This window comes from Castanea sativa, chromosome 2, assembly GCF_040712315.1.
Source record: "Castanea sativa cultivar Marrone di Chiusa Pesio chromosome 2, ASM4071231v1".
Classification (NCBI taxonomy): Eukaryota; Viridiplantae; Streptophyta; class Magnoliopsida; order Fagales; family Fagaceae; genus Castanea; species Castanea sativa.
The window spans coordinates 48,040,570-48,053,298 of NC_134014.1; the positions used below are offsets into that span (position 1 = coordinate 48,040,570).

At 34.7% G+C, this 12,729-nt stretch overlaps 1 protein-coding gene and 1 non-coding gene across 4 annotated transcripts; one reads left to right on the forward strand and one right to left on the reverse strand.

The window, feature by feature from the left end:
* Positions 1 to 1,569: 1,569 nt before the first annotated feature.
* Positions 1,570 to 11,428, reverse strand: LOC142625908 (uncharacterized). 3 transcript variants are annotated; one of them, XM_075799661.1, is made up of 16 exons: positions 11,121 to 11,427; positions 10,667 to 10,828; positions 9,274 to 9,453; positions 9,061 to 9,097; positions 8,261 to 8,311; positions 5,835 to 5,917; positions 5,387 to 5,474; positions 4,856 to 4,897; positions 4,692 to 4,766; positions 4,435 to 4,503; positions 3,745 to 3,860; positions 3,347 to 3,459; positions 2,728 to 2,807; positions 2,221 to 2,341; positions 1,931 to 1,997; positions 1,570 to 1,809 (listed from the first exon to the last, which is right to left on the reverse strand). In XM_075799661.1, exons 1-16 carry the CDS (start codon positions 11,366 to 11,368, stop codon positions 1,674 to 1,676), a joined length of 1,668 nt encoding a protein of 555 aa, XP_075655776.1. In that variant the 5' UTR covers positions 11,369 to 11,427; the 3' UTR covers positions 1,570 to 1,673. The 3 variants fall into 3 exon arrangements, with proteins under 3 accessions (XP_075655776.1, XP_075655775.1, XP_075655777.1); XM_075799660.1 differs by having other exon boundaries at positions 9,040 to 9,097; XM_075799662.1 differs by lacking the exons at positions 1,570 to 1,809; positions 1,931 to 1,997 and having other exon boundaries at positions 2,235 to 2,374; positions 9,040 to 9,097; positions 11,121 to 11,428.
* Positions 11,429 to 11,589: 161 nt separating this feature from the next.
* Positions 11,590 to 11,661, forward strand: TRNAQ-CUG (transfer RNA glutamine (anticodon CUG)). Its single transcript has one exon. It is a non-coding gene; the product is annotated as a tRNA-Gln (tRNA).
* The last annotated feature ends 1,068 nt before the right edge of the window (positions 11,662 to 12,729 follow it).

The window sequence follows — 12,729 nt, forward strand, 5'->3', positions numbered from 1 at the left end:
AGATCGTGTTCCTTGGTCTTCTCTCAAAGATCCATGATTTGGTCCGATTGATTTTGATTTTGATTTTGATTTTTTTTTTTTTTTTTTTTTTTTTTTTTTTTTTTTTTTTTTTGTGGATGTGGATGTGGAGGGTGTGGTGGGTGGATGTTGATTTGGTCCGATTGCTGTTGATTTTTTTTTTTTTGTCCGACGGTGGATGTGGTGGGCGAATTTTAAAGGTTTTTTATTTTTTATGCTGTTGTTTGTGGTTGCGGTGGATCTGGCTAGTGGCTAGTGGTGGCGATGGTGGGTGGATATGGTGGTTGTGGTATGGGTGGGTGGATGTGGTGGTCGGCGGTGCTGAGAATAATTGGGTTGAGAAAGAGAGGGGGAGAGGAAGAATAAAAAATGAATAAACAATAATAAAGAAATAATATTTAAATAAAGTGGTAAAAAAAATAAAAGTTTTAATGTAAAGGATATTGTAAAGTGATGTATTATATGTTATAAAGTTAGTTTTTGAGATAGTAAATGCTAAATTTTTAGAAGCTCTTGTATAAGCTTTTGTATGTGCTAGAGCGTATATGCTCTTTGTTTCACTAATAGGGTGGGCCTAACTGGTGTAGATTCATTCTGTCAATAAGACAAAGGTCACACGGGCTCGACGCATGAGATACTTTCTCATTCATGACCAATTTTTTTGTCTCACTGACAGGGTAGGCCCCAATGGTGTAGACTCACTCTATCAATGAGACAAAGGTCTCGTGCGCTCCACGCATGAGATACCTTATTATTTATGACTAATTTTATTTTGAATTCGATTGTCATATGCCATTTCTATTCCAAATAAAATGGTCAATAATTTTATTTAACATTAATCAAGCATTAGTAGTTTAGTACAAGAGTAGCAGATTAGAGAACATATTGAGATAACATGCAATTGCCCTCAAATTCAACTCCTGAAATCAAAAAGTGAAGACGTGAAATTTTTGAAAATGGAACGAGGTTCCGTCAGTGCAAGGTGATGCAAACGATAGGAGTCCAATTGGTTAAAATGGTACCTGTAGTCACAGAATATCATATCACCATGCTACGTGCCAACCACATTTCACCACAAATTATCTTATCTCTGGTCAAGGTGCATATAACGACTTTATCACGCATGGAATTTACACTCCCATGTATACCGAAAAAAAAAAAAAAAGTGTTCTTCACACACTCTTTACATAGAGATACCACATTCTGTTACACATAGCAAAACTAAACGTGAACAGCAGGGTTACGTTTCAGTTGCAATTGCTGTCAAAAATGTCCCTGTCAGCTCTTTTCTTCTTTTTTCCCACTCTCTTATTTGGAAAACAGAACAGCATAGAACATTTTATGCCTAATTAACTCATTTTTTTAAGATAGGAATTGTATGTTTAAATAAGGAGAGTTGAGTTACAGATTCTTCAGCCTATTATGCAGAGAAAGCATGCAGCTGGAGGCATCGTTTGTGTTACAAATAGCTGAAGCTCAAAGTTGGCTACAAAGAATCGTTACAAAGTGAAACTAACTGCAGCAATAAACACATGCTATGCTGTACAAAGGTTCAAGGAAAAAAACCATGAAATTTCATTCTAACTGAAGGTTTTGTTACAAATAACAGCAAGCAACCATAACCATAGAGAGATCAGGAAAGTATAAAAGAACTTCTAACGAGAATGCTTCTTAAGATCCCGAAGTACAACATGTGCAGCATTACGGCCAGGTGCACCCATTACGCCACCTCCAGGATGTGATCCACTTCCACACATATACAGCCCTCTAATTGGCGTCCTATGATCTGACCTGTATCCAGAAGAAAAGTAATTATTCTTTGCATGACATATTATATAAGATGCATACATATCTCAAATTGAATTATTCTTGATCACCCACTAAAGTAACTTCCAGAGGCTGTGAGAATTACCATCCTTTAATGGGTCGCATCAAGAAGAGTGAATCCAGACCCATAGCACCATGAAAAATATTCCCCCCTGTTACATATTTAAAGTGTAGTAAATAACATTCAAAATGCAAAAACATTCATTTTATGTCACATGTTGTCATAGCCTAGCAAGAAAACAAAAACATGTATTTTATCTACTCAACCACAATTCCTGTAATTTGTTTCCACAGGCCAAAGAAAAAGACGTAAGTTTTTTGCCAAATAAACTTACTTATTCATAATGTCAGTAGTCAACATAAAATTGCACAGACCTGTCAGACCGAATTCTCTTTCAAGATCTGGTGGTGTTAGCATGTCATAGCCGATGACTGATGAGCTGAAGCCAGGAGCATATTCATCAATCAAGTTGAAGCATCTTTGTGCATATGATTCCTATCAGGATTTATCATACAGCAATCAATGAATCTGTACAGCACCACTTAGAATGATTTAAACATTCCACTCGGGAAAAAAAATTATTAACAAGATCAGTAATTTTAGTGTTAAATACTGCCATTTCATTTAGGACATGTGTGGATAGGAATTATAATTCCTGCGTTTGCGTTTGCGTTTGTGTTTTTGTTTTTTTTGTTTTGTTTTTTTTTAAATCCAGCGCCTCTTGCACTGTTCATGGGACATGAACAGTGCAATTAGGCAAATGCACAGTAATTTCATTAATGAACAGTAACCGAAAAATCTTTTTTTATTGTTTTTAGTTTTCAGCAAAATAAGTAGTATCCAAATACACACTTAATCCTGTAGGTAGAATAGCAACTTACTCTATATATGGGATCTTCCCAGCTACCATCCGAGGGTTTATAAGGTGTGTATTGTGTAAACAAGCTGACGACATGCTTACCTACAAAAAAGAAATGCAGAGTTGATTATTTTACAAGTAAATGGAGACAGTACATCAAACTGCAACATCTCAAGTGTAAGAATATAAGAAAAGGAATTAGTTACTTTGAGATCCCATATAATTTTGAGGAAATATACCCTTGACACCAAAGAAGACTATCAATTTCATGAGAGTGGAAAGTAAACAATGCTTCTATAAAAGTATTTGTTAACTTTATAGCAAATAATTTCTAGGGACTTCAGCTTCCAACACAAACTGCATGCATTCAATTCTCACCATAAATAGTGAAAGTTCTAGTGTCATAAAGAAAAAAATTAACGAGCTAGAAGAAATTTTAATCAGCATCACTAAAACATCGCATAATACATTGCTGCTTTGACAAGTTTGTATTAAAATCTATCGCAAGAGAATCTGCATGTTTCTGGATTTTATTTTTTTTCTGTTACAAAAAGCTAAGATGGCATGGAGATCAAACCAACAACACTGAATTAAACAATACAGTTTCTAAAGAACTTCAGAGGTTTTCCCTTTTTACTTACCAGGTGGGGATAAGGTCTTGTCCAATGAAGAAGGAATTGTCATTTCCATTACAGGCCTTCGTGATGGTAAACCATTCCAAGCATCTTGACATGCTGAACCAATCTCCTCCATACTATATTGACCCGAAAGAAGAGGAAAAAGGAAAGAAGAAATGCATAAGATCCAGTCCAGATATCACAATAGACCTAGGAGTGAAATCTGGGAAATGATTCAAATCTACCATTGATACATACAAATAGAAAATTGGTACTAATTACTTACTAAAGGAAAAGGTACTAATCATACAAGCAGATCAGTGGATGAGTAAGATTAACCATATGGAACCACATAGAATGGACATAAGCTTTAAAATGATTTTTTACACACGTGTGTGTGTATCTTGTACATGCTAGAATACCTTTCTGAACCAATGCGAATGGTGGCTGTATGCTGGGGACCCACCTCTGGATAACTCAATCTGCAAGACTTGAACTGAGGCAATTTATCAACGGCTACGTTAATTTTTGTTGTTCCCTGTAGCAGTCAATGACAACCAAAATCAACTCATTAAATACCATTATCTCCAAAGACAAACTGTTCCAAACATAGAAAAAAAGAAAGAAGTCCCTCCAAGAGGAAAAAAAAGGACATTTTAAGTTAAGTCACATCATAGAACTAAAACTCATGGAAGTACTACACATGCAACACTACTGATGAAAATTCATTTCATACACCACAAGACTTTATCCTTTCTAGTTACACTACACTTCTTCAGCAATTCCCTTTTTATTATAATGCAGATTATCTTCATAAAATTCTGCTAGCTTGGGAAGACTAGCATGGAGAGCTTTCATTTGTTTAAATTGGACTCCCTACCCCAAGGGCCACAACTTTAATGACATAGAAAAGGCCACTTTTTGTAGGTTGGTTTCTTTTCTTTTCCTTTTCTATTTACCTAAAGAATAATCCAGAAAAGTAGCAAATTAAGGATTTTAAAGCCCTATAAAACATAACGAACTAATTAAATTTAGTGATCTAGAAATATGAGACATATTTTCAATAGTTTTCCATGTGTGAATGTTTGATGTTATGAATGAAGGGATCTTACAGAACTATAATCAGAGTTCTTGATAGCTCGTACAAAATCATCAGGAAGAAAATTTTGAGGGACCAACTCCTGTATCAGAAAAGCTTAATCTTAAAAAGGGAGAAAAATTAATGAAAGAAAGTTGACAAGCTGACTTAAGTCTGCCACCATTTTTAGTGAATACATTTGTTTACATCTTTCTTTAATAATCATTTGGTGTCAATGACTCAATGCTTTACCCAGTCATGAAGTAGAAATAGCACTTTTAGTTTTCTTACCATGAAAGTCTTGTAAGGGGTTGCATTTGACAAAATAATTGAAGAACAAAATTGTTCCCCACCAGTCAGCAATACCTAAATTATGAAAATGACATGGAACTCAGAACAGTTTAATGAATGCTTTGAGATTGCTCAGTTGAGGCAATGTAGGAATTCAAACTAACCCCATTTACTACGCCGGAGTCTTCAATCATCAATTTCGAAACCTGAAAAGACATGAATTTACTAAGTCAAAGGACAATAATTTTCATAACTGAGGAGCGCAAATTATTGCATACATAGAAGCAATGTAGAAAGAGATGAAAACTAAGCCAGATTATTGAACATAAGCTATTTCTGAAAAAGGCTAAACTAGAAGTATGTTCCTTTTCTTTTTCTTTTTTTAATTTGTAATTTACACATGCACCAAAGGGGTCTTTAACTTATAACCCCACCCTCCACCCCATTCTTATGGGGGAGAGGAGAAACCATTTCAATTAGAGCTTGTTGGCTTAACTAGAAGTATGTTACATTTTAAATAAGCATTAATATCATGTCTCTGTATTAATCAAAATAAAAACTTAAAAGAGTATAATACTCCACTAATGAAAGTTAGAAATATGGAGGATAAAAGGTTAAAACACACGCACGCACAATGAGGAAAAATTATAGCTGAACTAAAAGATTATGCATCATTACATTTCTAATAAACATACCTCCGCATTGGTTATAATATGAACACCAGCTTCTTTAGCAGCCTTACTAATGGCCAAAGACACAGAACCCATCCCACCTTCAACGTGCCTACAAAGAATGTCAACCATACATGTAAATGGAATTTGATAAACAGTAAGATGCATGCAATAGGAGACATTTCAACAATGTGAAAATCAAAATAAAAATGTCAAATCAGCCAAGATACCACAACTACCAATATAATTTCTTTTTTTAAAATGTAAAGGCAACAGAAAGAGAAAACAACATGCTATTTAAGATGGATATGTGGACCACAAGGCCAAAGATTTCCAATCAAAATAATTTAGGAATTTTCAAACAAAATAATACAAAAATATATGCATACCTAGGTTCAGCTTGCTATTTTACAATGAAAAAAATGACAAAATTGATTGTCCAATAAAGAACCTTCACACGTGAGATACTTACGACCAAATATTTCGTTCACCATCGGTTTCACCCATAACATGATGTAGCAGAACATATCCACTCCCAGGTGTATGGATACTTGCCTATGAAACAAAACTAAGAAGGCCATCTTATTAATGCTGAAAAATAGAATACCATTTCTTTTATTCAGTCAAAAGACCATTCCTGTTTTTGTAATAATTAAAACATATCTGAGCTGCACAATATAATGGAAATGAAAATATGAATCACCTTGAGACCTCAATATTGTTATAGAAGGGAATATGGACAACAGTTAGTCTATGACAATGGTATGAGTTAAATAGTTCTTGCAACTCTTTAAAGTTTATGTCATTATGGCCAACCGAAAATGCCATCGAACCAGCAAATAGATGATAATTATAACCAATCCAAAGCACGAGTAAATTTTAGGCAATATATGCTTAAACTTTAAAAGTTCACATAAATTGCCAGAAAGAAATATGAACAGCTTGCTCCTTTGAAAACTCATTTTTTGACAAATGAAATACCGTGTAAAAAGAAATAGTAAAATTAAAAATTAAAAAAAAGGGTGAAAAGTAACCTGCAGTGAATTTTGCTTTCTATTATTTAGAATGGTACCTAACTTCAAATAGCCCTCTTTAAATGGGGATAGAACGATAGATTGATGCAGAACAATGATGCTCTGATACTAAATTTTGATGCAGCACAACATTCAAAGGAAAATTGGGGAAAATAAAAATAATAGAAAAAGAAGGATAAACCTAGTATTCAACACCAAGCAGGATAACCTAGGAATTAGCACCCAGCCAGGAATCAACACTATTAAACCACCAGCAATTCCTCCTCAGTCAAAGCCCAACCCTGGTAGTTGTCAATTAGTAAAGATGAAAAGGGAAGAGGGATGGGTGGTGAACCCTCAATCTGAACTAGTCTTGAGTCAAATGTTTTAAATGTCAAGGCTTTGGTCATGTTGCTACCAGGTGCCCTAATAAAGCCCTCTTAATTGACGGAAAAAAAAGAAGAGTGTAATGAGGAAAGTCTAGAAGAAGTAGTCTATGAACCTAACATTGATGACATCCAAGGCATAGATGAAAAGTTCGAGGGGGATCCTAACTACCTAGGTCGCATTGTATTGCCTCAAGCTGAACTCCCTGAGAATAGTTTTCATACACCTAAGGTGAGTGAAGTGTATGTTAGTACAACCTAAAAGGACAACTTAGAAAAAGGGCTTAAGAATCATAAGCCTAGAAATGCTTGAAAGGGCAATGAGCAAAGATTGCCAGCCAATTTACATATGAAATTTGCACCACAAGGTCTATAAGCATGAGTTGGTTTGAAGTAAAATGTAGGAAGCCTTTCAATCTTCTCCCACTATCATCACATGTTAACGTATCTAAGTTAGCAGAAACATATACACATCACGTTTATGAAAAGTATCATGAGGTCAGTAAGCAATCTGAAACAAATGATAATCAATATAAAGTTCAGGTTGATTCATGTTATAATATTTCCTGAAGATGATTATTTCTTCCACTCAGGCTCAAATGATATCCCTACAAATAGTGTCAAATGACTCAAACCGTTCAAAGTGTTGAAACGGTTTGGACCAAATGTGTATTTGGAAGAAAATTCAAAGGTTAGTTATCCCAGATGATCCATTTGGTGAGCTTCTCATGATCCCAGTACAAACCTTATGACTAATTCAATGAAGCTTCTATCAGTATGTCAAAGACATATTGATACTATTTTGGACATTAAAAGGGAGGACCAGACTCAAATTCACTTGGATCCTTGGCCTTAATCTGCTATAGCACCACATGGCTGCAGGAGCTCATTTGAAGGGGTCAAGGACTCAAGGCTCTCCCAACTCGAGAGAGTTGATGCAGACACTAGTGATTACTTCATTGAACCAAAATTGTTGCTGATTTGATGTTGAACTATTTTTGGGAATTGCTTTTATTTGAGTTCAAGGATTTTATGGGATTTGGTTGTCATTTAATTATGAGTTGATTTTCTTTCCTTATTTGATGCAATTTGGGAGTGTATTTAAAGGCCCCCATGAAAAAAGTTTTAGGGGAGGCTTGATGAATGAAATTTTATGTTGGAATTTTCTAATGTCTAGGTGCTAATTCCTAGCAACCTACATGTTAATTCCTTGGTTTTTTGCTTAGAACTAATTCCTAAAGACATGTCCTAAACAGTTTAAGGAAACACTTATCAGTGACTAAATGTCATGATGAATTAAACTGAAGAGCATCAAAAGAGTAAAAAGTAACATTTATTTGAGGTTTTAAGGGGGGGGGGGGCAGAGGGGGGGAGAGCTCAAAGAAAAATCATGGTCTCACTGTTTCCTTTTAAATAAAATTTTAATTTGTATGACCCAGTGTTCAAACAGAAAATCACAACTAAATATCTACACCATGCACCAAGAATAGAAGTATTACCATAGTTCCAATAATAGCATCTGCTGCAAGTGTTGCCTTCACCACATCTGACTGTAGATACCCAAATTAATGACAAACATCATTAGATTCAGAGGTTAAGGTCTTTGCACAAGTGAATAGTAAACAAGCTTTAACACAAGGATCAAAATGCTTGTGAAAATAATATAAAAACATAACTGGTAGGTCTAATGACCAATAACCCTTAGAGAAGAAATTTTGATATTGACAAAGACATTTAACGCTCTTTTCTGCAGCTGAAGCTTCAAGATTATGCATAATTATTTGATACATAAGAATTTTAGTCCTGTACAAAAATACATGCATATATTTTTGTTATAAACAATTTCAAAAATAGTAATACATCATATTTGAGGAAATGATCTTCTGCTTAAGTGCTCATCAAAAGAACATGTTATTTAATGTTCTAAGCTTTTTATCCACACTAACAATTGATATGGAAGCATATCTAAAATCATTTAGTTCTAAAGCTTGGAGAGCGGTGATTGCATTCACCATCAAACTATAGTCTGGAAATCTCTCAGCACTCAATAATCATCATAAATTCATTTAATATGCATTTTTACCTAATGAACATAATGAAGCAATTTTTGAAAGCCCTTCATGGTCAAATAGCTGAAACATGTCATATTTCTTATTTTCCTAGTAACTTGGAATTACCAAGGTTGGTTAATTATAAAACTGCATAGCATCATCCAATATCTCAGACATGCTAAACAAATAACAATGACTTCAGTGTTACTCAAAGTAATGACGACAACCTCAAACCACATATTCAGAACCTTTGACGTTGGGGACAGTAAAAGGTCCATAAAGTCCCTGTCAAAATCATATAAAATGCATTATAAACCTAAAAGACATTCAAGTTGTGAGTTATAGACTTATAGTGGATTTATGTTTACTAATTCAAGCTGGTTTTACAATGTGAATCCCATATAAACAGAAGCAATAAGAAAAAAAATATGATACTTGTCAGTAGAAAAGGTAACACTTACACCATATCTTTTTGCCCCAAGGAAAGAGCATGCTGTAGACAACGGGTCCAGAAAACTGATTTGTGCAACTTATCCCTCAGCCAATCAACCAAATATGAATCCCCATGAAGAGTTTCAGGGGTATGTGATTCCAAAAGAAAATCCATGAATTTACAGAACTTATGCAGTTGACTTTCATATCTATAAATCAGTAAGGAAAGAAAAAAACAGAAAGATGACTTAGAGTACAGGAAACAAATAAGCACTATTATTCACTGCATGGGACATAAAATGCTAAGCAGAAATATGTCTCTTGCATATTACAGCATTTAAAGAAGTGAGAATAACTACAATGTTATGGTAGTCCCATGAAGTTTGAATGGCTTCTACGCACATTCTGTATAGAATCTCAAGCCAAATTCATTGGTTTAAACAGTACATTATGAGGAAGGCAGCCTTGATCATATAAATTTAAAACAAGCACCTTTGAGAATCCAAAAGATGATTCTACTCCATCCAATATGATGATTATTATTAGTAAGAGAACAAGGCGGATCAGAAAGGAGAATGACTGAAGAATCCATCAGTGGCTCCAACTTTTTCTGATTGCCTCAATTCTCTCTCTCTCTCTCTCTATTGTTAAATATTAGCTATGATATATATTCTGCATTGAATATGCTAGTATGGATACGGAAGCGAAAGCATAAAGTGTAGAACACAATAACACACGAAGGTTACTTGGTTCAACCTAACCGCCTACATCCACGGAGGAAACCCTAAAAGGCTACATCAATAATATATTAGAGTGTAGTACAAATTCTGTGTTACAATGAACCATAACATGAGTATATATAATAAACTAAACGCTAGACTAATAAACTTTTAGTACAAGTAGAAGACTTGGCTTGCACACAATATAAAATTAGGCTTGGACCTATGCTAATGTGTTGATATATCTCTAACACACACACATAGATAGTCATTCATATTTCATGGGATGGGAGAACCACAGTCAAAGCTAGGATGCACGGACACTTCATTTGGCATGTCGTATCTGTGTCGTAACGGTATCCAATTTGCATGTTATAATTTTTCAAAAATTGTTTTGTGTCGCTGTATCGTAACCGTACTTGTAACTGTACCCGTGTCCATGCCCTTGCATCCTAGAGTCAAAGACCCCCAGTATGATATATTATACCTATCTATAAATTCTTAGCCGCATCAACTTAGAGCATTTAAATAAATAGATTTAAGCATATTCAGAGATCTTGAACTCTACTTTCTACTAAAACTGATCACAGTTTACAGCGTCCAAAATGATACACACACATGCTCTGGTTTATCAGGCTACAGACATAGTGCACAGACATGATGCACAAAGCTAGTGTGGCTAAATGGGGTGAGGAAATAGCACCTGGGATAAGCATCGGCGTCTCGTTTAGAGAACTTTGAAATCTCCAAATAATTCAGGTCGTCGTTTGGCCACAGCAGAAGATAACGCCCATCAAGACAGGGTGTAAACGATGTACACATTGGCTTCAACAACTTCAGCCCATGTTTCGCCAACTCTAATTCTCTTCAGTTCCAACACACACACACACACAGAGACACACACAATAAACAAAATCAAATGTCTGGGAAACCACACATAAACAACTTGTCAGCTTAATAAATTGTAAAAAAAAGGTTGTGTATTGTAGCGTGGGCAGCAAGCTAAAAGTCAGAAAAACCTTGAGTTCCCAAACTGATAAATGAATCTATGTAATCAGGATAATCGTTAAGTTGAGTTGAATTGAAAGTAGAAATAGAACAGTAAAAAGTAAAGACGGAGAAAAAGGAAGGAGCTAGCAGCTAGTTTGGGGAGGCACCTAACGATGGAGGGGCGAAGGAGGCTGTGGAGGTAGCTGCAGCGAGAGAACTTGAAGCCGGGAATGATCTCCTCCGTTACGGCAGCGCCGCCGATGACGTGGCGTCGCTCGAGAACAGCCACCGTTAGGCCGCCGCGAGCAAGGTAAGTGGCGGCTATCAAGCCGTTGTGGCCGGCGCCGATGACCAGCGCGTCCCATTTCTTCTTCTCCTTGATGAGAACGCTGCTGCTGAAGCCTCTTAGCCACATCTCCCCAAAGCTTGTTGCTGGTTTTCAACTTTCAGTTTCATGGATCATATAATACTACTATTAGGAAGTTTTTGCAAGTTGCTAGCAAAAGCAGACAATTGAATATATATTTTTTATATAGGTGGGACCAACCTTTGTAAAACTTGTCGTTTTGTCTAATTTCAGAGCACGTAGTGGGAATATTTCTACTAATATTAAAAATTAACAACTTAGTCATCAACGGTCCCATGGTCTAGTGGTCAGGACATTGGACTCTGAATCCAGTAACCCGAGTTCAAATCTCGGTGGGACCTTTTTTTTTGGCTTTTCATATTTACCTCTATTAAACCTCTCTCCAAAATCACCTAGTTGACCTCAACTTCCAAAGAGAAATCTAGCGCATGACAAGGTGCCAAAGCTTTTTCTATTAACAAAGTTTTTAGCTATAAGCCTTACTTAATAAAATAAATATTATTATAAATTTTAAAAATGACAAAGTTTAACTACAGAATTGGTTGTAATCTTAATAAAATAAATATTATTACATATTTTGAAAATCTAACCGTTAAACTGTATGTTCTTTGCGCTTTTAATACATATGTCAAATTTTATATTAATTGGATATTATTTACTATATGATCTATACGTTTATATTTTATGCATAATTTGAAAATACAAAAACTTTTAATTTAAACAATTTATTGATGACATAGCTATTGATCTTTAATTTTGTAGAAATTTTGCAAGTATGGAAGACATAAGATGAAGATGTAATCCAATGGTGAATTTGTCAAAATTCACCTCTAATAAAAAGATATTGAGTAAGATTGTAGCATTAGGTTACAACCAATTTCGTAACTAAATTTTGTCATTTTGAATATCTAACCATTGAATTACGTGTTTTTTATGTTCTTAATACATATGTCAGTAAGTTCCAGTTAGCTCAACTGGTAAAGTCTCTAATAGTTGAATAAAATATTTGGGGTTCAATTCCCACCTACATCAAAAACTTATTAGTGTCTTGGTTTGATGATAAAAAACTATCATCAAGAGCGGACTCCATAGGTTGAAACTCTCTAAAAAAAACATATGTCAAATTTTGTGTTAATTGGATATTATTTACTATATGATTTATAAGCTTATATTTTATACATAATTTTAAATTACAAAAATTTGCAATTTAAACAATTTATTGATGACATAGTTATTGATATTTAATTTTCTAGAAATTTTGCAAGTATGGAAGATATAAGATAAATATGTAATCCAATGATGAATTTGTCAAAATTCACTCCAATAAAAAGATATTGAGTAATGTTGTAGTCTAAGGCTACAATCAATATTTTGTAACTAAATTTTGTTCTTCTACTAATACCCTAATA